General features: G+C 37.4%; 1 protein-coding gene across 4 annotated transcripts in view; it reads left to right on the forward strand.

The window, feature by feature from the left end:
- The window catches only part of LAMA2 (laminin subunit alpha 2), a 383,544-nt gene that overhangs the window by 291,083 nt on the left and 65,289 nt on the right, over positions 1-27,172 (forward strand). For all 4 annotated transcript variants that reach the window (XM_049800395.1, XM_049800397.1, XM_049800396.1 and 1 more), the window contains exons 36-41: positions 1,964-2,126; positions 5,817-6,027; positions 7,616-7,732; positions 8,894-9,057; positions 12,630-12,768; positions 19,037-19,139. In XM_049800395.1, the coding sequence (XP_049656352.1) occupies positions 1,964-2,126; positions 5,817-6,027; positions 7,616-7,732; positions 8,894-9,057; positions 12,630-12,768; positions 19,037-19,139 (897 nt within the window). The remainder of the gene's footprint in view (positions 1-1,963; positions 2,127-5,816; positions 6,028-7,615; positions 7,733-8,893; positions 9,058-12,629; positions 12,769-19,036; positions 19,140-27,172) is intronic.

Consider the following 27,172-nt stretch of genomic DNA (forward strand, 5'->3'; position numbering starts at 1 on the left):
CTTCTCAGTCATACCTTTTATCTAACTGGCGAAGCCATAGTTTACAGCTGAAATTTCTGTTGTTGTTTAGTTCACAACCTTATATTTTCTACTATTGAAATCTTATTCCAGTTTGATTACTTCAGTTTTGAAGGTCACCCAGTTCTTTCTGCATAGCATTCCAATCCTTCTCTACTAAGACTGTCTTACAACTTTTCCTCATGAGCATATATTATCAGTAGACTTTGGGGTTTTGGTTTGAGTTTGGGTTTTTTCCCAGAATCATTAATGAAAATATTCAACTGGATTTGCTACGTGATTGTAGATCTGACTGATGCCTTTCTAAACATCAGAGGATCAAGGCATTCTTCAAACCGTAAAAACTCCTTCTTACAAGTGAGAAGTTTTTAGTGATTTGTTGTAACGACCATACTCTGACCACTGATCCATTTCTGCTGAACTGATTGCTGACTTTCTGAACTCTGAGTACCTGTAACTAGTTTTGCCTCTTAACTATGGAATTTCCCCAGCTTTGCCCTTCTTTGGGTTCGTCTGTGTCAGTGCATCCAAATCTTTTAGCACCACTGGACTCTAGTAGTTTGCAGTATACTAAGACTAGAAAGTAAACATTGTTATGAGAAGAAGAAGATGGAGGAGAAAGATAAAGCTAGGTATAAATTTTCCTGAACCTAATAAAAGCTGAGATAACATATCCATTTTCTCTTTTAAGGTAAATATTCAGGGAGGTTAAATTATTATTTATTTATTTATTAATTCCAGATTTTTTTAAAAATTAATATATGCCCATTCCTGGCCTGAGGTAAATTGGTAATAATACGTAACATAATGCACAGAAGTGATTCATGATCCATTTAAGCAAAGTGTAGTCTTCTTCCAGTCCTCACTACCCCACGCATAACCACTCTTGATTAAAGATCCAAATCTCAGTTCTTACCAGCAAATCAAAGACATCATTGGATTAGAATTTTCTTCATAATTTGCTTTAAGCCTATACAATGTGTAGATTAAATAGTAATTTATTTGAATTTTGGAAGACAGATTTTAATTTAAAATATTTAGAAGTACCCATGTGACCAGGAACTGTGCTATTTGGAGAAATCAGTTACTTGAGAGCCTGTGCCTATGAAAAGGCAGCAGTACTTTTTAAAATTGAAGGTGGAACTGATTGTCGTAAATTACCTAGTTGCTTCTGAAAGTGTATATTCTAAATGTTGTGGTGTGCTATGGCAGAAAGAATTTAATCAGTCCTTGAATATGATACCATGTGTACAGCTTTATCAGTTAGCAATAATTCAGTTATGATACCATGTGTACAGCTTTATCAGTTAGCAATAATTCAGCTATTCCAGTTACATAATACATTTACAGTGTACCATCATATATTCCAACCTTCATACCCTTTTCCATTTCTGGATATCTGCTTCTAAACACATGGGCAGGTTTAGACATTTGTGGGTGTGTTTCACTCCTCTTCTGTCTCCTTTTTCTGAAATTTCCCAATCATTTATTCTTCCTAGCACTGTTAAGTCTGAATGCTAAAAATGACATATTTTGAAGTTCTCCAAAAGTAATTTAAATCTAATTTTCATTGCTTGTACTGCCTGCTCCTTAATTCTATGAGCAATATACCAGATTATCTTCCACTGTTTCAAAGGTTCAGTGCAAATTCTTTCTTGCAGGGGGAGGAGAAGGGGAGCAATATATTTCTTATACTGGATATAAAGACTTCTTCACCTTAATTATTGTGCTTAAAAGTGAGCTATAATGAAAGGTTTGATGAAACATTTAACATTTTCTCATTTGTTACTGATCATTGGATTAACCATCCTTTATATTTCACAGCAGGAGTAACCAGTGCAAGTTGCATTCCACTTGCTGGTAGAGATGATGGGCAGATGCTTAAAGCCTCTCTATTGGTTTTATTTACTAACTCCCTACATAAATATTTTTTGGCCCCCTGCAGCTGCAAACGAAGATGCTATAAAACTGAACAAGACTCTCAGAACCCAAGATGAGACCCTGGAGAAGAGTATTCCAGAACTGCAGAGTGAGGCTGACAGAATGATTGCAGAGCTGAGAAGTAGAGGGCTGAATATGCAAGAAAGAATAGCTCAAGACGAGTTAAAGTAAGTAGAGACACCTCAGTCTTCAACCTCCCAGTGATAATATATGACTCTTGTAAATGTGATTGTCATCTTTTCCAACCAAGTTTTCAAGCTGGGGTTTACAGAAATGTGAAGGAAAGCAAAGTCTAATGCTTCATATCTGTTAATGTAGCATTTGCATTTTTGGAAATGCTTACATATGTGGAAAGCAATTCCTAGGAAATTACTTCTCTCCTCCACAGGTACCAGCAACATTTCTAATCAAATTCTAAGCCATTTTTCTCAGTTTGTTTTTAGCTTCTGCTTCAGACCTGATGAATGGCTTTTGTACCAAAAAGCTTGTCTAGAAGCTTGAGCTTTTTTCTGGAAAACTAATTGGTCTAATAAAAACATAATCTGTCTGCAAAGTTTGTCCAGTGGCATAGCCATTCAAAAGGATGTATTTTGCCATATATAGAATAGCGTAGATCAGAATATTCCAGCTCTGTGGCACAGTTCAGAAGCCCAAGGTTTGGTTATTTAGTTATCTGTAAAAATAAAAGCTGTATATGTATATATAATTATATTGGCAGCTCTTTATAAAGCATTTTGCAAAATGCTGAAAACTTACCTGGCCCAGAAAAATACTTGACTTGAAGGTAAAATCTGGTAGTCTGTTACTTCTGTATCAGTCAGACTAGGCATATTTTTAGAGCTAGGCTTTGCTTAGCACTTCCTGAGAGCAAACACCTAGCAGGTAATCCAGCTGAGCAGCTACGTGGTCCATTGAAGTTGTTATGGCTCAGAACATTCTCTGGGATAGAGGTATTCAGGCCCGAAAACATCAGTTGTCAGGTGCGTGCATAGTGTAAGGAGATGTAAATAGAATACAAGATGAGCTAAGATTTCCAAGCAACATAGAATCACATTTGCACTGCCTATCTTACACTTTATAATCATCTTCTGAAAATCCTACCAGTACAGTATTTCTTCCCATAACTCTGATGATTCTACTTTCTGTTCTCTTGAAAAAGGATATGTTGCAAACTTATTTTTCCGCAATGTTTTATTGCTTTTTCTTCTGATTCTACTGATCCTCTTCTATCCCTTCTCCACTCACAGATAGAAAGAAACCAGGAAAAAGTAGGGATAAGAAAAATTTATCCAAACCTTTGAAAGTGCTGCCTGCAATTTTAGGACAAACTGGAGGGAGGACTTTCAAACAAGTTGTTCTTAGTCCTCAGATGCTACAGCCAACAGGAAACTGTCAGACTAGCATGAAATCATGCTCTTATATGTGCAGCTTTTTCCCTCATTTATTTTCCTTCCAACTTTTCAAATCAAGTTTGTAATCTAATTGTCTTAGTATACTGAAATGACACATTAGTCAATAATTTCTCTATAAAAATACACCAGTTTCTGCCCTAAACTTCCCTGATTTTCATACTTATGAAATAAATCTTTCAATATTTTATAAGATTCCTACACATTTTCTCAGATGCCACTAAGTTGCTATGAAGGGATGCTGTGAGCCAGAATTCTATCTTTCTATTTAGTGTGCTAAATAGCTTTATTTTTGTGTGACTTTTTCTTCCATAAATTTGTCTGATGGCTTTTGAGCTGCTGTGAACTTCTATCATCCAGTTTCCTGTAAGAATGAATTGCATAACTCAGCCACACAGTGTTTGGCTAATATTCATTTTTGCATTTGGAGAGACATTGGACAGTTGGTCACCATATCAATGCTGCACATGATGCTATAGGCCTCATTTCTTCTCCCGATAGGATAATTCTAACATATTTAGACTCTTATATATATATATACCCTTGAGGGGCTTTTTAATCATTTTGTCATCAGTTTCTAATCTTTCTTTTGTTCCCTTGTACTCATTTTGAGGATCCGGACCATACAGCATTCCAGCTGTTAGGCCAGACCTGTGATTGTTTCTTCTAAAACTTCAAGCATTTTGCATAGTTTTGTTCTTTTATCCAGTGAAAGTAGCATAGCCTAAATGTACAAGACAATATTTCCAGAAATGTGGTGCAGTCCAGTCACACAGAAATTCTGATACCTAAAGCAAGGGATTACATGGAGCAGATTTTTTGCCTTGTACTTCATTAGAAAGAGCAGAGGGAAAAATGCATAACAGATCAATACAGAAGTATCATCTTTAGAGCACCAGTGAGGAGATTTGAGGTAGACTACTGGACAGATAGGTAGTTTGGACTGTGCTATGATGCAAGGGCAGAAAAAGGAAATCCATCTGTCTTGTACTGTTCCTCCAGTACTGCAGTGTCATAAGGGTGCAAAAATTTGCCAGAAGTGTAAGACAGTAGCTGCTTGTAAAAAGAACAAGCAGGAGAAGGTATGGTAGAAATTCTGAATTCATTTGGATGCTTCTTCTGTGACAGGATGTCAATACTGGAATTTAATTTTTGATTAAATATTTGCCCTCAGAAGTTGCAAATTTACAACATGAATAATTTTGTTCATCAAAACCAAAGGCAGGGCAGATGGGGGAAAAAAATATCCATGTCAGAAAATCCCAAAGCTAAGGTAACAATTTGGCTTTCCTTGGCTCCAGTTCAGATCCTTCATCTAAATTATGCCCAGTGGCAGCATATCTTTTCCACCTCTCAGATATTTTTTGTGTGTGTGCATTTATTTATGTGTTTATTTTTAGAAGGTTTCTAGTGGAACTGACTATAGGCAGGCCAAACTGCAGTGTTTTTCAGAAAATACAGCTCTTGTTTTCCTCACAGCTTCTTCAGACACTTTGCCATAATAAGACAGGAAGAAAAACTTAATCTATTCTATGTGCAAGTGTGATAGATTTCTTCTGTGGGTATTATTTATCCTACAGATTCCTGTTTACTTAGGATTTTTCTTTACCACTAAAGCATCATTTTGGAAGTGCCTCTTTTTTTCTCTCCCTCCCCCCCCCCGTTCTTGTTGTATCATTGCATTAACACAGTGGTGTTGCATTACATTAAACTGATTCAGTGGCCTGGTATCATGAGGCAGGCAAATGACAGGGCATAAAGACTCCAGTACTCCAGTCCTTTAAAACTAGGTGCAGCAGCTTTCTGATGATCAAGAAATATTGCATCCCCTGCCAAAAGCAGGCACTTGTGAACTTTCTATTTCTGTGTAACCGAAGTCCATTAAAAAAAACCCAGAATTTATTTTAGATAAACAAAATTCTTTGGCTACTGGAAGTCATAAATCCAAGGATCCTGGTGGTTGTTTATTTCACAGGAAAGCATTTATGATTTTTGACTGTCTAAAGCAGTTTGTCTGCTCCAAGACAACTTGAAATCAGGCATATCTACATATCCCCCTCAGTTCAAGGTAGGAAACCACTTTGTGTCACATTAATATGGATGGCGGAAATCTTTCTGACAAGTTGAAATGTTTCAGAAAACTTCACTTTACTAGTCAGATCTCAATGGCAACTTACAAAAAAAAAAAAAAAAGACAAAACGGTCTTCAGTGGAGAATATTTGAATATTTTCTACTTCATAAGTAGAACCTTAGTGGCATTTAAAAACCTCTTTAAGAAAAGGCTTAAGAACAACTATCATTTCACTTTATTAAGCATGTGTTCTCTTGAAAGTTACTTTAAGATTAAATTTAGAAGTCTGTTTCATTTGCATGTTATTAAGAATATTCAAATTATTTGGTGTAGGGAATATGAACTCAATGCCTTCATGGGTGTTGATGTATTGCAGGAATGCAGAAGATCTTTTGGACAAGGTGAAGAAATTATTTGGTGAGCCCAGTGAGAAAAATGAGGATCTCAAAAATGAGGTCCGGGACAAGCTAGCAAACTACCACACCAAAGTTGATGATGCTCGAGACCTGCTAAGAGAAGCTACAAGTAAAATCAGGGAGGCTGATCGTTTATCTGCAGTCAACCAAAAAAATATGACCATGGTAGAGGTAAGTGTTGACAAGTTGTATCCTTGATTACATGGAGTCTGATCAAAGTTTGAAACTTTGCATGGTTAAATCTTGAAACAAAAATAAAAGCAAACCAAAAAATATTATTAAAATATAACTATATCTGATGTAATTAAAAGGAAACATGTTCCTCAGAATGAGGAAATGCATTGGCTTTTAAAAGTAGAATTACTCTGCAGCTTTATCAAAATAATATCATCTGCTTTTAAACACTGAGTGGAAGGTGCATTGGATTTATTAATCTGGGGGAGATTAAATTCATCCCAGTATAAATAGTCACGTAAAATTCAAATCCTGTGCTCAAGATTTAAATAGGAGTTCACTTAAAATTTGTGCTGTCATATATTTGCTCCTAGAAAACTTACACTTTCATCTCCCTCTCCAGCCCCTGGGAAGAAGACTGAAGGGGGTATGTGGATATTACAGAGTAATAAATCAAACTCTATCCTCTGTAGTTAGTAGCTGTTATGAATTATCTCCCTCATAGCAGAGGGGTCTGCTTGTGATTTAATTTAAATTGCAGAGACTTAAAGAGCATATTATAGTGTACATTAACAAGCATTTAACCAAGACATAAAGAGCAGAGTCAACCTAATGAAGATAAATGTTTCAACTCTGTTTGTATCTAGATGGGCTTTCACCTCATGTACAATGATGAGGTTAGAGTTCCGAGACCTCAGTTCTCAGCAGAGATTTGTGGGCTTGATTGAATTAGGGAAATACAGTGCTGTAAAGAAGTTAGGTGTTCTCTGTTCCTTGCATTTTCTTCCCAAAGGTGGGGGGATAAAGGTTGGAGAAATTACCTGCTATGTCAGTTTTCAAAATATTCTCTGCATCACAATATCAGAGTGCCTGAAGGCATCCTTTCCAGCAGTCCTGCTCACCTGGTTGTTTTGAGGAGTTTTTTTGCTTTATTTTGACCCTGTTTTGACCAATAAGCTATCACAGCACTCTTAACACTAGAATGTCAGGGTCTCCTGTCAAACTAATTTGTGATCTGTGACTAATGGATCTTGCACAGGGAATTGCCAGTTCCTTATTCAGAAGGCCATCCTTACTACACAATATGCAGTATTTTTACTAGTTGGAAAATCAAGAATCCTAAGGTTGCTCCAAACCGTCATCTTTGATTTTACATTCAGTAGGTAGTGAAATACCAGTGGCCGTAAATAGGAAAGCAGCAGAATATTTTGATAAATTTTGCCTTCATAGCCAGAGAAGGTAGTTACCAAAATGAGGAACTTGCACAGCTGGGTAAAGATTATGATTTCTAACTTCTTTCTAATTCATTTTGCAGTAGTCAGTTACCTCTGTTATAGAGCAACAAAAAATGTGCAGTGTGGGAGGGGGATACAAAGCTGGGGACAGGAGGAGAAGGAGAAGGTACCTTACATTATATGTGCTTTATTGTTGTCACTGTCTTTGCTCTGAAAGCTCAGAGAATTCCAGAAGTGGCATTGTGGCATGGTGGCGAAAAGCAGTCTTGTATTGGGATGCTGGTATTTAAACTGGCATCCCCATTCTAGTAAACAACTCATATTTTTCTTTGTGTGAACACATCCTATAGAAGAAGAAGCAAGCTGTAGAAGATGGCAGACAAGATGTTGAGAAGAGCCTGCAGGAAGGGAAAGATGTCCTTAATGAAGCCAACAAACTTGCAAATGAAATCAGCTTAGCTGTAGAGGTGAGTGTTTTATCATCCTTACCTGAGAATTAGTACAATGAAACATGATTATGGAAGCAAAGTAGATAATTAAAGTAATACCTGATTTTTCTTTTTATTTATCAATGTTGGAGTATTTGAATTGGAAGAAATCATTTTTCCATTGCTGTATGGCGGAAAAGCTTATCTGGTATATTAAAATGATTAACTTTGAGATTTAAGTGATTCATTGGATTACATAAAGAGCTAGCTCATAATTTTTCATGGACTCTGCCTTATAAATATGGTATTCTGATTGCAGTACTGACTTTAGCTTTAGAATTGTAGATGCAGCAGACCCATTCACGATCTCACGGTGACTCTGTGATCTAGATGTAAATTTATCTGCAAAAAACTGTGTGTGCATATCAGAAGGAAACTTCAAAAATAATTTGTTGCCTGTGGCAACAATTTTAGGTCTAAATAGATTAAGGAGAGGAGAGGATTGCACTCTCATTTTACATAATGTTTTTGAAAATTCTGCCTTAAAAATTTTATCAACAGAGTTTGAGATCAGTGCCTTAGCTGAAAAAAAAAAAAAAAAAAAAAAAAAAATTAAAAAAATCTGGAAATATCATTTGTTCTGGAAATATTTCTATCTTGCATTGAAAATTGTTATAATGAATGGAAAAATGCCTTTTGGAGAAATGGAAAAAGAAACACTTTGAGACAGCTTGTTGGAACAGGAATGGCAGGTCTTCAAAAAGTATGGTTCTTACTAAGATACTTTAATAAAAATACATTGGAGTCACTCAAAGTGTCATGAAACATGAAGCTTCTGTCATTGGTTAGTTGTTACTGTGGAGCATAACAGTTTAGTATAACTATGTATGCATCTGCATTTAGGAAAGAAATCCAAATTAGAGTTTATTAGCTTTTAAACTGTGCAGTTCCTTAATTGTAAAATAAAAACTTCTACTAAGCTCAAGAGAGGCAAGCAGCTCTTGGAATATTGTTTTGTCTCCTCTCTGCTCTCCAGTCCAGCCATTCCTTTATTCTTTCCATATTAGTTCCCTGAAGTCTTAATGCATGGGTAAGTTAAGAAATAATATCTCACAAGGAAAATAAATCTATATGTATATATAAAAGGCTACAGAGTGCTTGTATTCAGCTGCTTAAGGGCCTTTCATTTGTCATTTTCAGTATGTAGAAGGTGTTGCAGATAAGATACAGCCTATGTCAGATCAGCTGAAGGATAAAATAGATGACTTATCACAAGAAATTCATGACAGGATGCTTCCAGAAAAGGTGTTGCAAGCTGAGAACCACGCAGCCCAGCTGAATGAATCATCTGCGATACTGGATGGGTAAGGCAGCCATTCACTGGTAATGATAAAATCATGAAGCAAGTTTGTAAAATTGCTTGACAGAAGTTGAATGGCTTTCTTAGACTTTGACACCTGTCAATGGGAGTATACAAATAACCAGTGTTCTATATGAGCATACAACTATCCAGTTGGTTAATTTGTGTGTGTATCTCTTGTAAACCCTTTCATACATCTTGTGGTGCTTATAGGCTGCATTAACTGTGAACAGTGCCCTCAGATGCACTTATAACACACTTTAACTTACCATATGCTTACTGCTATGTTGATGTCTCACAGAGACCACTATGTATTTTCATAAACATTTGTTAAAAACAAACACTATTTTTATTTTTAAGATGACCATTTTGCTAGAAGACCCTTATCATGGTGCTCATTTGTTTACTGTCAGAAATCCCTCCACGGACAGTAATCCCTCTAGTAGTTTTAAAACACTCTCCGCAAACAAATAGGCATCATGGGCCAAAATGCTTAAACCTAATTACAGAAACTTCAGTTTCTGTTTACCACTAAAACATTTCTAAATATAAGTGAGAACTGCAATGCCCTTGGTTTATATGACCACAGCCATTTCAGAAGAATGGTACTTTATAACTCACCATGAATACAGTTTCCTGGAAAGAATAGAAGGTAAGGGTTCTGGGTTTTTGTTTTGTTTGGGGTTTGTTGGGGTTGGGGGCGGGGAGAAGAGAGAGGGTGTCTTCTGTTTTATTGTATTTTTTGCATTTAAGAAAGCAAGCTATAAATAGTAATTGTAATTTGCAACAGTAATACTCAGAAATAGATCATGGATATTCTGCCTCTTGGACATGTCCCCAGCATAGCTTCAGAGTTTTATTTTCTCAAAAGCACTGCATGAATAAAAAAAGATTTGGGGTTTTTTTTAACATCAACAATATGCTCCTTTTTTGCGGCTTACATCTTTTAGATCTACCTGAAGACTGTAATATCCCAAAGACTTGTGAGCAGACGCTTAACACATTTTTCTTGCCAGCATCTGTAATTTTGAGGGAAAGGCACAGAATTATCTCAGATAAAGTGTCTGATACTTGTAAAATTACTGGCTTCGTATGCAGTGTAGTCACACTACTCTAGATATTCAGTCTTGTGTTTTGAGGAGTACATAAAATAATGATAGCTGTGGTTTCCTGAGTAAGAAGGATTTGAAGGGTACTCTTTCTAGAAAAACGTGGCTTTTGTATATGGTATGTGCACTGTCTGATTAGGACACATCAGTTTTGTGGTGCACCTCCGGGCCTAAAGTAGGTGACTAGTGTCATATTCAACCGCAGTACTGGAACATGGAAAGTTGGCATGGGGGAACTAAGAAGTACAGAAAATGTAGATTGGAAAGAATATTTTGCCTCCTTAATGAAATGTTGGCAAGAAATATTTTGAGATAGAGGTTTTTAACTATGCTAAATAGACTTTTTTGTGGGAGCATGCACGTGGTTCTGTCTTATCGCAGATTGACAGCTTGGTCATAAGGAGCTTAGGGTAGTTTTTAAAGTTGCATTCATTGTGGTATAACTGTACCATGTATACTTCTATCTGATCCAGACATCAACCTCAGTTTCTCAAGATATACAATAAAAAATACAGAAACAAAGACGTTAAAAATTACATCTAAAAGCAAATTGTTCAAAATTAAAATTTCTAATGTGGTCAGATAGATACATAATTTCAAAGGACAAATAAATACCAAGTTTCTATGTAAACCTGCATCAGAATAAAGCTGTTTACTTCATGCACTGACATTAAACAGTCATACTTTAAAGGAATATGCAGTCTCTATCTGTCTTAAGAACTCAAAAATATATCTATCTTTGCAACTGGCACTTGAGTGTCTGTCAGTTAATACTAAGTTTGCTGAAAAATACCATTTCATCTTACAGGAGAAATTGAGGGAGAGCTGTTTCTGTCCAATCACCCCCTAAGGCTTCAAATAGTATATTGATTGATGGTGAGGATGTTCTTTTGAGAGTTTGAACATGGAACAGTTCATGAATTTAACATAGAAAAAACATGTTCTTTTTCCTGTATACAAGGACATATTAGTATAGGCTTCTCCCTTACGGCTAATTGCCTACTCATGAGTAAACGTCACTGGTAATTGGCAAATTCAGTTCAGTTCCCTTCTAACCAGAAGGGACTTGAACCATATTTCTAAGCAGTACTTGAGCTACTAGCTAGATAGCTGTTCTGGGCTGCGCATTTCTCTAACAGAGCATCACAAAAACTTACTATAGCCTAGTGAGCTCCATCTGCAGTTGAGGAAGGAGATACACTTCCAGGAGTGATGCAGAGGCACCTCAGTCATGCTGTTTCTGCAGTAGCCTCAAGGGAATCTCTCTCCCTCTATTAACTACATGTGGAGTCCAGAGAGTATACATTCCGTCCCCTTTGTCCTTCCTGTTGCATTTTGTAGAATTCATTAAATACTCATTGAAGTGAGGACTGGAGCCCAGCTGTCCCAGTTCCCCAGAGAATAGTTTAATTACTAGGTTAGAGAATTAATTTCTCTTTCTTCCACACACACACTGTCTTAATGACTAAGTATTTTATACAAGCTGGAACAAATCCAGCAGGAGTAATCCCTGCCTCCCTTATATGGCCATATACCTTGATGGCTAGAGCATTTCACAGAGAGGCAAAAATCCAAGTTCAGATCCATTCTTGTCCAGTTCAAGTGGGTATTTTAATCCGTTTAGACTTTATTCAGGGAAAGCATCATAGGCATCAGGCATAATGTATACTGAGATAGACATTTTCAAGTTAATTCTGTAGGTGCAGTACTTCTTCATAGAAAATATTTGAATATATCATACAGAGAGACTGCAAGAAAAGTGATTTTTCCAGCCTGCTGGCTAGAAATTCCCCTGGAAGGGGGTTAGCTGAGCTTCAGTCCCTGCACCAGGAAATATTATTTGTTTATAATTACCTTTTAATATAATTATAGTTATTAGAAAGGAGGATTTCATGTAAATGGAATATCCCTTTCAATATGAAGCATTATTGCTTACGTTTTTCATTTTGGTCAGCAATAGTAACATTTAGGATTTGGTTTAGACAGTGAGATCTCCTCCAAACGTGGCATTTCTGTGTTTGGCAGCCAGACCAAGAAATTAGTTGTTAAGAGAGTCTACTTTAAGACATGCCTGTGATTATCCCCCATGTTCATACAGTGCAAAATTCATTGAGTTGCCTGGCTCAACGCTCAACCTATAAATGCACATTATGAATATATGTTATCTGGATTGTAATGTTAAGCACTGCACTATCTTTTCTCAGTGTCTGATCAATTTTTATCTCACAGAAGTTCCTCTTTTAGTGAACATTGTTTTTTATGTCTTTCTGCACAGATAAAATGTGAATTCCATTAAACACATGATGCCAGAACTCCTGAAATCTCAAGTATAGCACTGCTCTCAAAGGAAATGCCTTAGAAATAGCCTTAGAAATACAGGCTGTTGGGTTTGAAAAAGTAGGATACTACATTCTGTTGAGCTCTGATAGCAGGTTTAATGGTGTGTTTACTTTTCTCATCCCAACAGAATTCTTGCTGAAGCCAAAAACCTCTCTTTCAATGCCACACTTGCTTTCAATGCTTATACCAACATCAAGGATTACACAGATGAAGCTGAAAAAGTTGCCAAGGAAGCCAAGACTCTTGCAAATGAAGCTATGCAAGCGGTAAGAAAAATAAGTAAATTGGGAAGAAGGCTTAGATTTTCTGTGGAACTGTGCTACACCTTATCTCAGATCCATGTTTTGCCATTTTATGACTTTGTTTAGAGACCCCTGCCATCATAGCTTCTTTTGTTGAGATCAGAAAGCTATGCCCCTGTCAGAGCTACGGGTACCTTCAGACTACATTCCCATTTGTTCCTAACTGCTGTTCCTTATTTTTCTGTCCCTTTTTGTTTACTATTCTTTCTCCCTCTGTCTTCTGCCTTTCAGTCTCTGTCTATGGCTCAACCCAATAGCTTTGAGTCAGCAGTGCAGGTCATTTGATACTCAGTAAAGCTAGTTTATATTTAACAAATGTTTTGCACTCATCTAAAGAACTCCATACATTAACTCTTCACCTTCTAGTTCCATGAAGATGCTCAGAGGCACTTCTCTGCACATAGGATGAACTGTGTGCACCTGCAGAATTCTAGAAATGAAGAATTGTAGGAGGGGAGCAGAAAGTTTTATTCATAGAAACCATACAGCTTCTTTTGTGACCTCTGCTGGTTTTCACAGAGAAATCTTATTCTCACTGTGAGGTACTGCATGCCAATTTTCAGAGGAAACAGAGAGAACTTTTAAAAATAGGATTGTAAGGTAAAGCCAGCTCTCCAGCCTGAGTCATAATGAGGAACTCGGCTCCTTAATGCATATAGTGTGAGCAGAAAATGTTCTGAGTGTAACCAGAATTGGTTTTTATGTCAAATATCAAAGGAGTTAATGGCTAATTTTTCAAAGTTGGTCAGAGAGCAACTGACGTGTACTTCACAGCCACAGAGAAACGGGAGGAAATGGCAGTATAACATGAAATTGCCAGGCCCTATATTTGATACAGAAACATATAGATGAACAGATGCAGCTTGTAGTTACAGCACTTGTACATGAATGAAGGTAGCTTGCAGAGAGCTACTTCAGTCAAATGGATTATGAGAATAGCAGAAGCAATCACATGCTGTAAAGGTCTGTATTTAGGAGAGAGATAAAGTGATCTAGCCACTGCACAAAAATTTTAATATTTTTTGGCTGTTTACATTGTCAACTTCCATTTCAAATAATACTTATTACTATATTTCTCTCTTGATGAAAAAATTTCACCTCACGCATTAGTATGTGCTATTTCTCTGTAAATAGTTATTTGTTTCACCTAACTATAGCTATTTGTTTCACCTACTTGTTTCACTCCTAATTACGCTGCAGAAGTAAATAAGGAGCTGTGGATTTTTTTTTCTTCTCATTATGATTTAATACAGGTAGCTTACTTTTGCTCCTTTGATGACTTGCAATGAGTGAGGCAGGCAGCTGTTTCAAGGATTGAATAGGAAAAAAAGACACCTAGAGCAGTTAAAAAACAAAGCAAGCAATTACAGTATGGCTACAAAAGAGTATATATCAGACAGTGAATCAGGTGATTACAACATGGAGAGAAAATGGATAGATAATTTGAAAGAGATGGAGCTGAAGGTGAACAATATAATGTAGAGGCAAGTGAGTAGCAGGGAAAGAGACTAAGATATTATTAAGGTGAGGTTTTAAGCATCTCCATTGCATGTATTCATTAGAGGGAGCTTGGCTTTTGTTAAGAGCTGTATATGTGTAACAGGGATCTACTTGATAAAAAAGAAAATGGAGGGAGCTGCTGCCTTTTGAACATTATTGACTTGATATAGAGGTAATCAGTGGTTTACCATCAAATTTCTGCAGAGCAAGGTAGACTTTAACCATTATTTGGTACATGATCATGTGAGGATTTCAGCCCAGATTTAAAAAATATGTTAATTGTGAAGTTCAGTCATCATTTCGCTATTCTATTTTTTGTTTTTATGCAAAGACTTTTGAATGTTTGCTCGTCCCAAGTGAAGGGCTTAACTGCTAACCAGATAAATCAGGCTCCCTCCTTCTGCAGGCCCCAAGGAAATTTTACTTTTAGCTGAGCTTCAGCATGGGAGTGGGAGTGCACGCTCACTCAGGGCTGTCTGGAGCACCATGGTTCAAGCACTCACCTAGAAGGCAGCATTTGTGGATTTGAGAAGCCCCTAGAAACCTTTCCTTTCTGAGAAGGTGCTCTGTGGGACCCTGTGTAGAAAACAGAGATCATATCGTTCCCCTCCTTTTGAAAGATGGAGCCATGTTCTCTTCTATATGAGAGCAGAGTCCTGTGTAAAAGACTCTGATCTCCAGGTGCTAGCAGATAATGGAGAAAAGCGTGGAAGCTCACATGCATCCCTGAGCCTAGCCTATCCCATTTATAGCCTATATCCCAGTTATAATGTTGGGGCAGGGGGAGGAAGGTTTCCCAAGAGCAGCAGGCTGGTGCATGAACTATAGATGGTAGGGACAGAACTGAGTTTTAGATTCCACCCCGTACATCACCAGAGTGAATAATTTACAAGAACCTTAGTGGTATCTCAGGAGGGGGTTGTGTTTTGGTTTGTAATGGGAAAGTTATTTTGTTTTCAAATTAAGGTAATGCTGCTAAAAGCAAGAACGAAAGTATGCTTAAAATCCATTGTGATTACAGGAAGCCTGATAAATGACTGGGAAAAAACATATTAAAAATATGACAGAAAAATTCCTCCTGAGCTTTTTATGATGGATTTGCTCTTCCCTTTAAAAACAAAATAAATTTATCACAGATGAGAAATCTCTAGCATTCAAGCAGCTCCAACTGACTGAAGAGAGGAGTCATGTTAACAGATCCAGCTTGTGTCTCACAGATTAGAATCATAGTTTTACAATACATCTTGAAAAAGTGTGATTATTCTTAGGCTTTTTAGAGAGGGCGTATAGGCTAGTAACTGGAACCACAGGGGGACATGTTAGGTGTTTAGGGTCTTAATTCCTTCCTTGCTTTTGACTTTCTTTGTAGTGGTACCCCAACAGTTGGTTGTCTAGGTTTCCTTATGTGGCAATGGCATAAAGCTGCCTAGCCATCCTCCTCATGAGGGTGTCCTGAGGTGCAAGTAATTCGTAACATTTTGGTGCTTCAGAATGCTCAGCTATCTTCAGGACTGGTAAAAATGAAAGTAACCCTAATTCTTGCATAGGTGAAAACTTCGCAGGATATAAATGTATGTGAAAAGAAAATAATTTAATTTAAGAATAAGGCAGAACTATTTTTAACTGATGTGAATTAGCACTTAGGTCTATAAAATACCTTGTACATGTGTAAATTCAAGTATGTGAACCTCAAAACTGTCCCAGTGCATTCACATCCATGCTCGGAGCTGTACCTCTGCATGTGACCAAAACCAACATGTCAGCAGATTGGGCAACATGGTACCTACTTCATGTTTACATCCATTCAAGAAACCTCAGAAAAAATTCCTTTCTGCAAAGTCCACAGCAATTCTCAGTGTGATGTGTGTTCAGACCATGCTCAGCATGCACTGTCAGGGAAGTCTTATGGCTGATCTTATTCAAACTTGGAGCATGTAGCACATTTCCCTGTTAATGTGATAAATCAGTGATTCACACAATTATCCCTGGGAGATCTGGAGGGGTCTCCTCCATCCTAGAAGAGTGCCATAACCCACTAGGCTATGGGCTGAATTGAAATCTTTCTGCCACTCCTGCAGGACCTAGGCTGTTTGACAAAAACTGAGTTCAAGATTCATTGAAATACCAGAAAAAGGAAGACAGAGGGGATATTCTTCCTAAATTCTTTCCTTACCCAGAATTGTCTGCTAATTATCAATTCATAGACTTTTTCTTTAATTTGATAGATGTTTTTCTTTTGCTGTTAAACTTTCTTAATTTTTTTGCTAACCCATGGCTAGGAAAAAAACCAGACCATTAAGGGTGATGTATAGTTTCAGTGGCAGCATTTTGCATTTTATTATTATAACAGCACTTATGCCTCTAAACCACGATTGAGATTGCATTGTTTGGATACATAATGAAATCCCACTTCTGCCACAAGATGCTACAAGCAGTCAAGCTGCACAGAGTTTGCATGGGGCAGGTAGGGGGTGTGAAGGAAGGCACAGGGAGAGGAAGGTACTACCTCCTGGTTATGGATGCTCTAGAAGAGGCAGAATTAGAACAAATTAGATTCCTGAGACCCTGTGATTTTTCCAATTTATCTTGAATCACAATCTTTTTTTACTTTTTTACAGCAGGTATCCCAATTCAGAAAATAATATCCAAGACCCTTGGCTGTCAATTATATTAAATGATAAAGGGATTCATCATGACCCAGGCTTGCCACAAGCACACAGACTCATCTCACACAAAGCCAGAGAATGTTTGTTTTTTTCATTATTGACTTCATCATAACTTGATATCTCATGAGCCACAAGAAAAGCTAGCAAAAAAGTATGTTTTCCATCAGATGTCTTGATTCATCCTTCCTTTCAGAACTATTTTAAAATAAATCTAAAATAAAGCTTTTAATCAGTACAAGTGTATTTGTCTCTGAATGGGCTTTTCTAGTATTAACTTTATGCTGAAATCTGTTTCTGATTAATTGTCAGCACATGCCCAATTACTGTCCCTGATTTGATGAACTTCTTGGTTTTGTATTGTAAATCTGGTCTTCCAACTTCATTTTATTGAATATAAACTGCTTTAACACCCAGTCAACCATGCATTTTCATTTAATAATAATAACAATCTTTATTTTTGAAGTCCATGGTCACAGAGTGATCATACCCTGGGTTCTGTTGCTAATGGGAAAAGAAATATAAAAGTATTATCTGATTTGACAGGTGCATCTGTCACAAAATCTGGCCAAACATTATTCCTTCAAGAGAGGTTTTTTGCTTAATTGGATAGACTTTTTTTTTTCTTCTCCTGGGTTTATATGTATTTTTCAATTACCAATGCTTCTTGTAATATGTGATAAAGAAAACCTGTAAGAAACTACTAATTTTGTTCATCTTTTGAATGCATAGTTTCTGTTGATGTTGAAAGAAATTTGTGTACAAATATTAATATTTCAGGTGAGCTTGGAAATATGGCAGTCATATGGGCCTTACTTCTTAAAAATCACTTAGCGTATGATGAAAGCTAAGCATACATTTATATCCTGTATGAATACAAGGAACCTTTAATAGCTATATCCTTGTGACATGGGAACATATACCATGAGATATCCCGTAACAAAAAAAATTGTTTCTGAATTTTGAAAGTATCCAAAGCATTCCCTAAGACTTTTAAAAGAAAAAAGAAATGGGCAAGTCCAATATATGGTTTTTACAGCATCATCGAAAAACAACAAAGATTCAGTAGTATGCGAAATATCACCTCTGGTCTTGCTCATTATATAAATAATGAATAGCAATAATAACTGTGTCATTTAATTGACACACAGTTAATTTCTGGGTATATGTATCTGCCCTGGAAAATGAAAAGTAGCTGCTTCATAATTACATACTAGTTACAAGGCTATGACCCATGACTAATACAGAATGTTATCTGGCTGTCAGGAGTATTCTCAAAGATATGTATTCAGTATGATGTGTGACCTGAGTTCAGTCTTACAAACTGAACAGTAAGTGGTTCAGAACCTAGAGCATTTCCTACCAAGTGAAAATACTAATCTAATTTAGAAAATCATTCTATCTATTGATCAATCTCTGCACTGAAGATAGAGATGGATGTTTTTCAAAAGAAAGTAGCATGATATGGTGAAAGATGGTTATTTAGTAATAAAAGTCTTTCAGTTTAACTGCAGTTTGCCCTTCTTTTTAAACTCTATTTCTTTTATATCATATTTTCTTTACTGACCTAGCAATTACAATTCTTGAATTCAACCACAAAGGAATCTCTGTTGTCGGTATTAGAATTTGGATCATCAGATTCAGTCTGGCTTCTAGAGCTACTGTAGCCTCTGTTAGGGATAAATACTGTATTGCATGGTATTGTGTCTGTAGCTGGAGGGAGAAATCCATGTTTGATTTGAAATATCTTTTTGTTTGTTTGTTTGTTTCGGACAAAGTTTTGCTCCTAGAGTCAAACCTCTTTCTTTAACACTACACACATTTACTCTTTTTATTAAAGTCATCACTGGTATTCCAAAGGAGATCGGGCTTCCCATAAAAACAAAAGGAAATTAATCAGAGATTTTTTTTTTTTTTCTCTTGTAGACCAATATAACAGCAATGGGATATAATTCAGGGTACACTGGCATTCACTTAAAATTTAGATGACTGTTCATTTAGATCATCTTCATATACCTTTTATGACTTCAGACTTTCTTGTATGTATGACACTGCTTGTTTGTCTACAGACATCTGGTCCTCAAGGATCATTGAAGGATGGCGCCAAGAGCTCTCTTCAGAAAAGCTTCAGGGTTCTTAATGAAGCCAAGATGTTAGAAAATGATGTTAAAGGTATGTGCAGTATATGGCATTCAGGCCCATTAAATACAAGAAAAACATTGTGAGACTGCTATGCTTCCAGTATGAAGAAGCCATATCAGTAGGAAAAAAAGTATAATTGATTATCTGATTTGAAATTGAACAATGTACCAATGAAAAAGATTCTCCTATTTTGGGTCCAGGCATTATGCAGGGATGCTTGTCCTCTCCATCTGTTTCTTGGACAGGAAGGCTGAGGAGGATGGAGACTTGGTCTTCCCTTGCTAACTACAGTAAGGGCAAGTGTAAGTGGGGAGGAGGGAGTAATGGAAATACTGGTTCTGATTTACTAAATGCTGTAGCAGAAAATTAGTACAAACACCAGCCCAGCATTAAAGTTTTATTCTTGTCAATACAGAAACAAGGTTTGCAGTGCCAATCAGAGATACCACATCTCTTCAGGATGCTTATGGGACTGTGCCAGAAAAGGGAAGCACGGGGAAGTAAAATGAAGATGTTTGCCAAACAGAGAGTAATGGGAGGGAATTGCTAAGCATTTTCTTAAAAAAATGAAACTAACAATATGTCTCTAGAGAAAAATTATTTTCACACACATACACAAAAATATTTCTTTGTTCCTAAAGCATAAATACATGTCTAAATGCAGCTCAAATAATAAAGTTTGTAGATTACAAACCAAATACTTTGGTTTCTCTGCAAAATAAAACATCTTTAATTTCTATTCAATATTTTCCACTGGGGGAAAAAAAATTATTTTGAACTATGCTGCTTGGTGAGATGTAAAAGCTGGTAATTCAAGTCAGACTGTGCTTATAATGACCTTAATATTTTCTCATCAATAAATGAGAGTATTATTGGTGGATGCTGTAGTGTGAGAAGGTAGGACAGTAGTGAGTATGGACACATATGAGGTGTTTCATGTACATGTGAATAATCAGCTGCAGAAATGCAGGATGAGGAGCAATTGTCTGAGTAGCACTTCTCTAGAACGAGACTAAAGAGAAGCATGGATCATGTGCTGTCTAGAGGTAGAAAAGGCAGATGTCACAAAGTAATGCATGAATAGGAGCATGGCTTTCCAAACCACCTGAAACAACCCTTCCACTCTGTTCAAGGTTCCTAGTCCTTTAGCTAAGTTACTGGCCACAGTCCTGGCACTGAACTTCATGAGGGCTGAGGTGATTTGCAGAGTCCTGAAGACATCATGAAGACTAAATGGAGATCTAGTGGCGGAGAGATAAGGAGAAAGATGGAAATAATTTAAAATTTTAGACTGAAAAAGAGACAATTGAGTAGGCACTTAATATTCTTTAGTTATGTCAAGGTTTCTCCAAGACAATGGGACTAACATATCTCAAATACACTGATACAGATCACATATTAGGAAAATCTTCCTTATAATTAAAATACAGAAGTACTGGAACTGATTGCTGAGGAGATTAGGGAGATGTGACCTTTGAAAATCTTCAAAAACACCTTAGACAAACATCAGTGAGGAATGACTGTTGGTCAGAAGGAGAAAAATGATCTTTGGACAAACATCTGTTCTGAGTCTATGATTCAATGATCTTCTGATCATTGCAACCAAAAGCAGTTTATTTCTTGCGTCTTTATCCAGACAGATTGTTTTATAGGTCCTCTAAGAAATAACTTACTGCAGCACTAATGAAGCATCTGTTTAACAGTACTCAACACTTCTTTCTCCAGAACAGTCTTAGAAAGGAATTGAAAAAATAATTAATTTAGGCTAAACCTGAGGGGAAATAAGCATGATACAATTATCCACTTTCAAGTAGGCCAACACTGAGTTTCACACATCTGCCTTTGTGAAAAAATGTTAAACGTTACTGATTTAATTGCTTTGGTTTTACATATAACAAAGCAAGCAACTTAGGAGCATACAGTGTGTGTGCCCCTAGTATAGCAAAGTCTGAGAGGAGGATCAATTAACTGAGTCCTCTGTACAATTATTTTGAAAGTCTTTTATCTGAATACTGAGTAATATTTTGATTAGTTTAGACAGAATAAGTTCAAGTTGATAACTTTGTGGTTTATTTCAAATTAGTGCTCTGTAATCCCCTCTCTTTTGTAATTTGAAATTTTGTTGTGTATATTTTGAGAAGGTTGCGTCCAGTCACTGTAGTTTCTGAAAAATTCTTTCATGCTAGATACATTATAGTTTAATCTGATTCAATTGACTGAAGCTATAATAGGGTTAACCTGCAAATAACCACAAGGCTGGGAAAAGCATAATACTTGAAAACCTATGTGAGAAAACAGATATAGGACTTAGAAGAAATAAAGATGAGGAAAGGAAAACAGCTATGATATGATATGATTTGCTCAGCATAGGATCTGAAAATCATGCTGGGTTTTTGTTTGTTTGTTTCTTGCATCAGAACTAGAAAAATCATACACAGTAAATACTTGAGGTTGAGATTTAAACTGCTTGTCACAGGGGTGATGCCTGAAGCTTCCCTGTCATGCTAGAGCAGTTAAAATACTTTTTGTTAGAAACAAGACAGATTTTTATAATAGACACCAGTCTTTCAGGTTTTAACATACAAAATTTTCATTGGCCTCCTGGGAGATGCATTGTGAAAAGCATACAGCATGAAGGATGAGATTCATAAAACTTAGAATCATATTTTGGATATTACTACACTTTCATTTAGTTTTGGCAGCTCTAGGCTTTCCAGCTGCAGAGCTAGTTAACAAGTAAACATAATGTTTAATAAGGTCATAAAGCATAATGTTTTATAAAGTCATTAATTACATTTCACTGTCATACACTGTTTGAAAGTTAAAAACATAATTATTCTCTTCTAGCTGCTCTGAGAAAAAAATGTGTCTTTATTTACTAGTAACTCTTGGATGTATATTTAGGATGTTCATTATTGCGACTCTTTACTGCCAGATTCAGTACAGATTTAGGGCTGGAGGAGTGTGTTTCAGTAAATAAGTTACAGAAAATCACAAAACTATGAGGGGAAGCCACTTTGCAATGTAAGTAACGTGGCTGAAGTAGAACAAATAGGAATGCTGTTAGTGCTCTTTCCTGGAATGCAAACTGCTGCAGTTTGCCATGGCCGGTGTATAGAAAACACTAAAACAGCAGCATTGCCTCTGCCCTGCTGCAGCGTTCCTCTAAGCAAACTAGATGCCATAGAGTGGAGTCCATAGCTTTGTGTTCTCCCCAGGCAGTTATAATGGAGTAATCATGTGCTTCGCATAGCACAGTGCCCTGTTTTCAAGGACAAAATAAAATATTGTCTGTGCTTGGATATATGTGAATTCCATGTGCTTGCAAGACTGCCCAATTTAACCCTGAGAAAAGATGTATTACAACTTCAGTAAGACATTACTTCAGAGATTTTTGAAAAAAGTATGTTATTCTCCCATTTTACACCAGTGAGAATTTAAGTTGATAACAGTTTCATAATTCAGAAGCAAAGGTCTAAACAGTCTAAAGATTCATAAAGCAATCCTACTGCAAGCAGGGAATAGTGCTTAAAATGCATGTGTTAGATCTTTGTCTATGTTCTTGCCCCATACTGAAGGGTTATGAGATGGAGCTTTCTTAATGCTCTCTGGTATGCCTTAGATTTAAAGTGCTGCATACAGACAAACATTCTGAACTTTTCACAGTATGCCTTTTTGCATCTAATAAAACATGGCCAGTCTACCTGGACTTGTCCAAAGCATTTGACACTGTCCCGCACAACAACCTTGTCTCTAAATGGGAGAGACATGGTTTTTATGGATGGACCACTCGGTAGATAAGGAATTGGCTGGATGGTTGCACTCAAAGAATTGTGGTCAACAGCTCAATGTCCGAGTGGAGAGCAGTGTTGAGTGGTGTTCCTCAGGGGTCGGTATAGGGACTGGCGCTGTTTAACATCTTTGTTGGCAACATGGACAGTGGGACTGAGTGCACCCTCAGCAAGTTTGCTGACAACACCAAGCTGTGTGGTGCAGTTGACACACTGGAGGGAAGGGATGGGAGCCAGAGGGACCTTGACAGGCTTGAGAGGTGGGCCCGTGTGAACCTCGTGAAGTTCAACAAGGCCAAGTGAAAGGTCCTGCACAGGGATTGGGGCAATCCCAAGGACAAATACAGGCTGGGTGACAAGTGGATTGAGAGCAGACCTGCGGAGAAGGACTTGGAGGTGTTGGTTGACAAGAAGCTCAACATGACCTGGCAATGTGCATCTGCAGCCCAGAAAGCCAACTGTATCCTGGGCTGCATCAAGAGAATTGTGACCAGCAGGTCAAGGGAGGTGATTCTGCCCCTCTAATCTCGTGAGACCCCCACCTTGGAGTATTGTGTTCAGCTCTGGGGCCCCCAACAGAAGAAGGACATGGACCTGTTGGAGCAAGTCCACAGGGGGGCCACAAAGATGATCAGCGGGCTGGACCACCTCTCCTATGGAGACAGGCTGAGAGAGTTGGGATTGTTCAGCCTGGAGAAGGGAAGGCTCTGGGGAAACCTTATAGCAGCCTTCCAGTACCTAAAGGGGGCCTACAGGAGAGCTGGAGAGGGACTTTTTACAAGGGCATGTAGTGATAAGACAAGGGGTAATGGCTTTAAACTGAAGAGGGTGTATTTAGATTAGATGGAAGGAAGAAGTTCTTCACTGTGAGGGTGGTGAGGCACTGGAAGAGGTTGCCCAAAGAGGTTGTGGATGCCCCATCCCTGGCAGTGTTCAAGGCCAGGCTGGATGGGGCTTTGAACAATCTGGTCTAGAGGAAGGTGTCCTTGGCCATGGCAGGGGGGTTGGAACTAGGTGGTCTTTAAGGTCTCTTCCAACCCAAACCATTCTATGATTCTATGCTCCACAGCTTGACCCACAGAGATCAGTTAACATTATGCCCAGAATGCAGATGTATAAGAAAAAATGCAATGACAGATTTCTTACATTTCTTCTTTTCCCCATCCCACTTTTGCTCCAAAGTGGTAATGTTGTTAGTATTATGAACATAATCCCTTCTGGATGTCTTGATGTTTCCACAACAGAAAGTGAGAGTGTCAAACTAACAGAAAGATATTTTCTTATGATTCTTATGAAGCCACCCTGTTCAAAGTCTCGACTCGAAGTGCAGGATGGATGATAGGCACTCTATAAAGAGCTGGTAGACAGAAGTAATAATTAGTTTAAGATTTCTCTGTCTGCACTACAGGTAGTACATTAGTTAAAGTAATGAAGACCCATAAGCCACTCAACTAATATATGCTCCAAAAATCCAGGCTGGGTTGTTATGGAGGTGGGAGTGTTTTCTTGCTACATTATGACATTCCCCTGATTTGTGGCCAATTACCCAAGTTATAAAATGGCTGTTAATCACGGAAATGTTTTATACTACCACCAAAAACTGCTGAAACAGCCCTTACAAAGCAAAGCTTCTGACAGAAGCTATTAAAATGGAGATTTAGTCATTTCTCTCTCTGTGGGGCTAGGAGTTAGAAGGAATAACCCTGGTGGGAGAAGCAAAATCTGTATGTAGTGCTCTGCCTAAGAAGGAGTTTTGAAATTTTGGCTATAAATGAGTGAATGCTGCTGCCTGCCAGCTTCATTTTCTCTGTGCCTTGAGGGATTTTCAGTTTGCCAGGAGCAATTTTTCTTCCCTATAATTTTGAATTTACTGTTTTAAAAATATACTTGCCCCAGTGCAGATTTGAGACTATATACAGACTTTGTCAAAACTGATCAATGGAAAGTGAAAATAAGATGTATAAACTCCTCTTCAGCTGGAGACTGCTGTCAGGTGGCTACTGAAATTCAGCTCGTCATTTGCTTAAGAATTGACAATGTGAGGAGGGCTTGTCTTGTCTGACAACACATGAATATTTTTAGCTAAAATATTTTCCAGCTGATAGGCATAGCTAAATCCTTTGTGTGTTCTTCTCTGCTTTGTATTTTTGCTGACCTGGCATATTGCACTTACCAAATTATTGCATTAGTTTGATGACCAACATAATATTCATACAAAAACTGCAGTCAGTGCTGAAAGTAGTCTTTTTAAAAGGTTAACCATCATTAGCTGCATTTCTCTAGTTACATCTCTTTCCCCTGTTGGTTCCTAATGCCAGTTTCTAAGTCTTGCTTGTTTTAGGGGAAAAAGATTTAGCTTGTGACCCATCCTCCTCTTTATAGGATGAGACTGTGGGGAGCAAGAATGCTATTTGGAAGAAGCAAAACAAAGATAACAGAAAGGGATGTGTGTAACTGCCAGTTCATTCATGCAGTATCCAATCCATAAAAACAGCTTCATATGTTGCTCCTTAACAGACTTCCACTTTTATTCTGATTTTGGGGTACCTGCATTGGGTAGCATAGCCTTGTGATATTTTCTTGGACAGATTTACATGGAAAACTGCATTTGGTCATACTATCACAAGGCATCTGTTTCCACATTCCTAGCATTGCAATGGTGGCACATCATCAGTAATTAACCACTGCCACCTCTGTGCGTGATCTGCAGAGACTTGTAAAAACTTGTGTCCTGTAAAAATAGATCACTGCTTATAAATGGTAACTAACTAAGTTCTTAAGTTCATCTTAAGATGAAATATTTGAGTGCAGGGATTTTTTTATTTTTTTTTCCCATTTGACTCACTTCAATTTATTCACTCAGAGGAAAAAGGGATGATGCTTTATTCTGTAATGCTGTGTTTAACTATGGAAATATAAATAGAAATTGAAAATCTTTGCTCATGTTAACCAAGCCAGAAAACCTAAAGGCCCCTACCTGCAAAGGCCTTCAGGATCCTGCTTACTCTTTAGGGTTTAGTTTCAGTGATGCATGAACAATGCAGTGTTGATTTGAACAATAAACAGTGCACTGATTGGCATCCTGTGCCATCTCTGTGCAGAGCAAATCAAGTAGAAACAGGATTGACATAAATTTCTCGGGATACTCCTCAACCTACATTTTCATGTGAATTGACAGTGCCTGGCATCTTTCAGTGCAGACCCACTAACCCCTGCCAAGTCAGATAAGCTATGTAGTTTGGAAAAACTTAGACTGTAGCTGCCTGTATTTTGTCTAGCCTCTATGATTAACTAGAGGATCTCAGGCCTTCAAATCATAGCTCCAGCATTTTTCATAAATGCTAATAATTAAAGGATGGGGAAAAGCCGACATGAAGTCAGTTTAGTTCATGATTCATACACAAGATTATCTCACTGCTTAGTGAAGGGGCCATCTGGATTACAGTATGGGAAGTTACTTCGAAATATAACAATATCACTGTGCAAAATGAAGAATTTCCTTGAAAAGCTGACACAGGCCTTAGTATCTCCTCACATCTCTGTGTAAGAGCCTCCCTCAGGGCACTTATTTATGGCTTTAGTATTGTAATTTTTTAAAAAATACAGGCTAAATGTATTTGAGGAATTAAAAGAAAAAATATTAAACAGGTGGAGTCTCAGTATTCAATTTCAGGAGTTGTAGGGAAACCTCCCTTATTAAAATCCATAAAAATTAATTTGCTGCTATGGTTACAAAGCTGAAAACATAAGTCTGGAAACATAATTCTTCAGAAATGTACCGGGGGATAATTAGCATAATGTTGGATCTGGCAGAGTAAAGAGGAGAAAAAAGAGATCATTTAAGAGTATGCAACAAAGTTAGTACACCACCACCAGAAATGAATCAAATATCTCAAAATATTAACACATTTTATAAACACTAACATCCCAAAAGGCACCAGAGACACCAAGGAAATATCAGGCAGACCATCATTTCAGAATTAAATGGAGGAAATTAAAACAGTTCTGTCAGTATTATTACTTAACAAGAAATGAACTCAGATAAAGTCTCAGAGCATTTAAGACCAGAATCTCATGAGTTCATTGTGGTTTAACAACATCATGTTACTGGTAGCCTCATTCAGCAGTGGAGACAAACCCTCTCATTTAAAAATAAAGGTGTTTTTGAGAAGAGTGATCTTATAAATGATATGATTCTTCCTGACTTTATTCTAGTGTTAACTGTGCCTCTTACAGGACATTTCGCAGGAATGAAGGCTTACCTCCAGGCAC

Source organism: Accipiter gentilis, chromosome 5 (assembly GCF_929443795.1).
Source record: "Accipiter gentilis chromosome 5, bAccGen1.1, whole genome shotgun sequence".
Lineage (NCBI taxonomy): Eukaryota > Metazoa > Chordata > Aves > Accipitriformes > Accipitridae > Astur > Astur gentilis.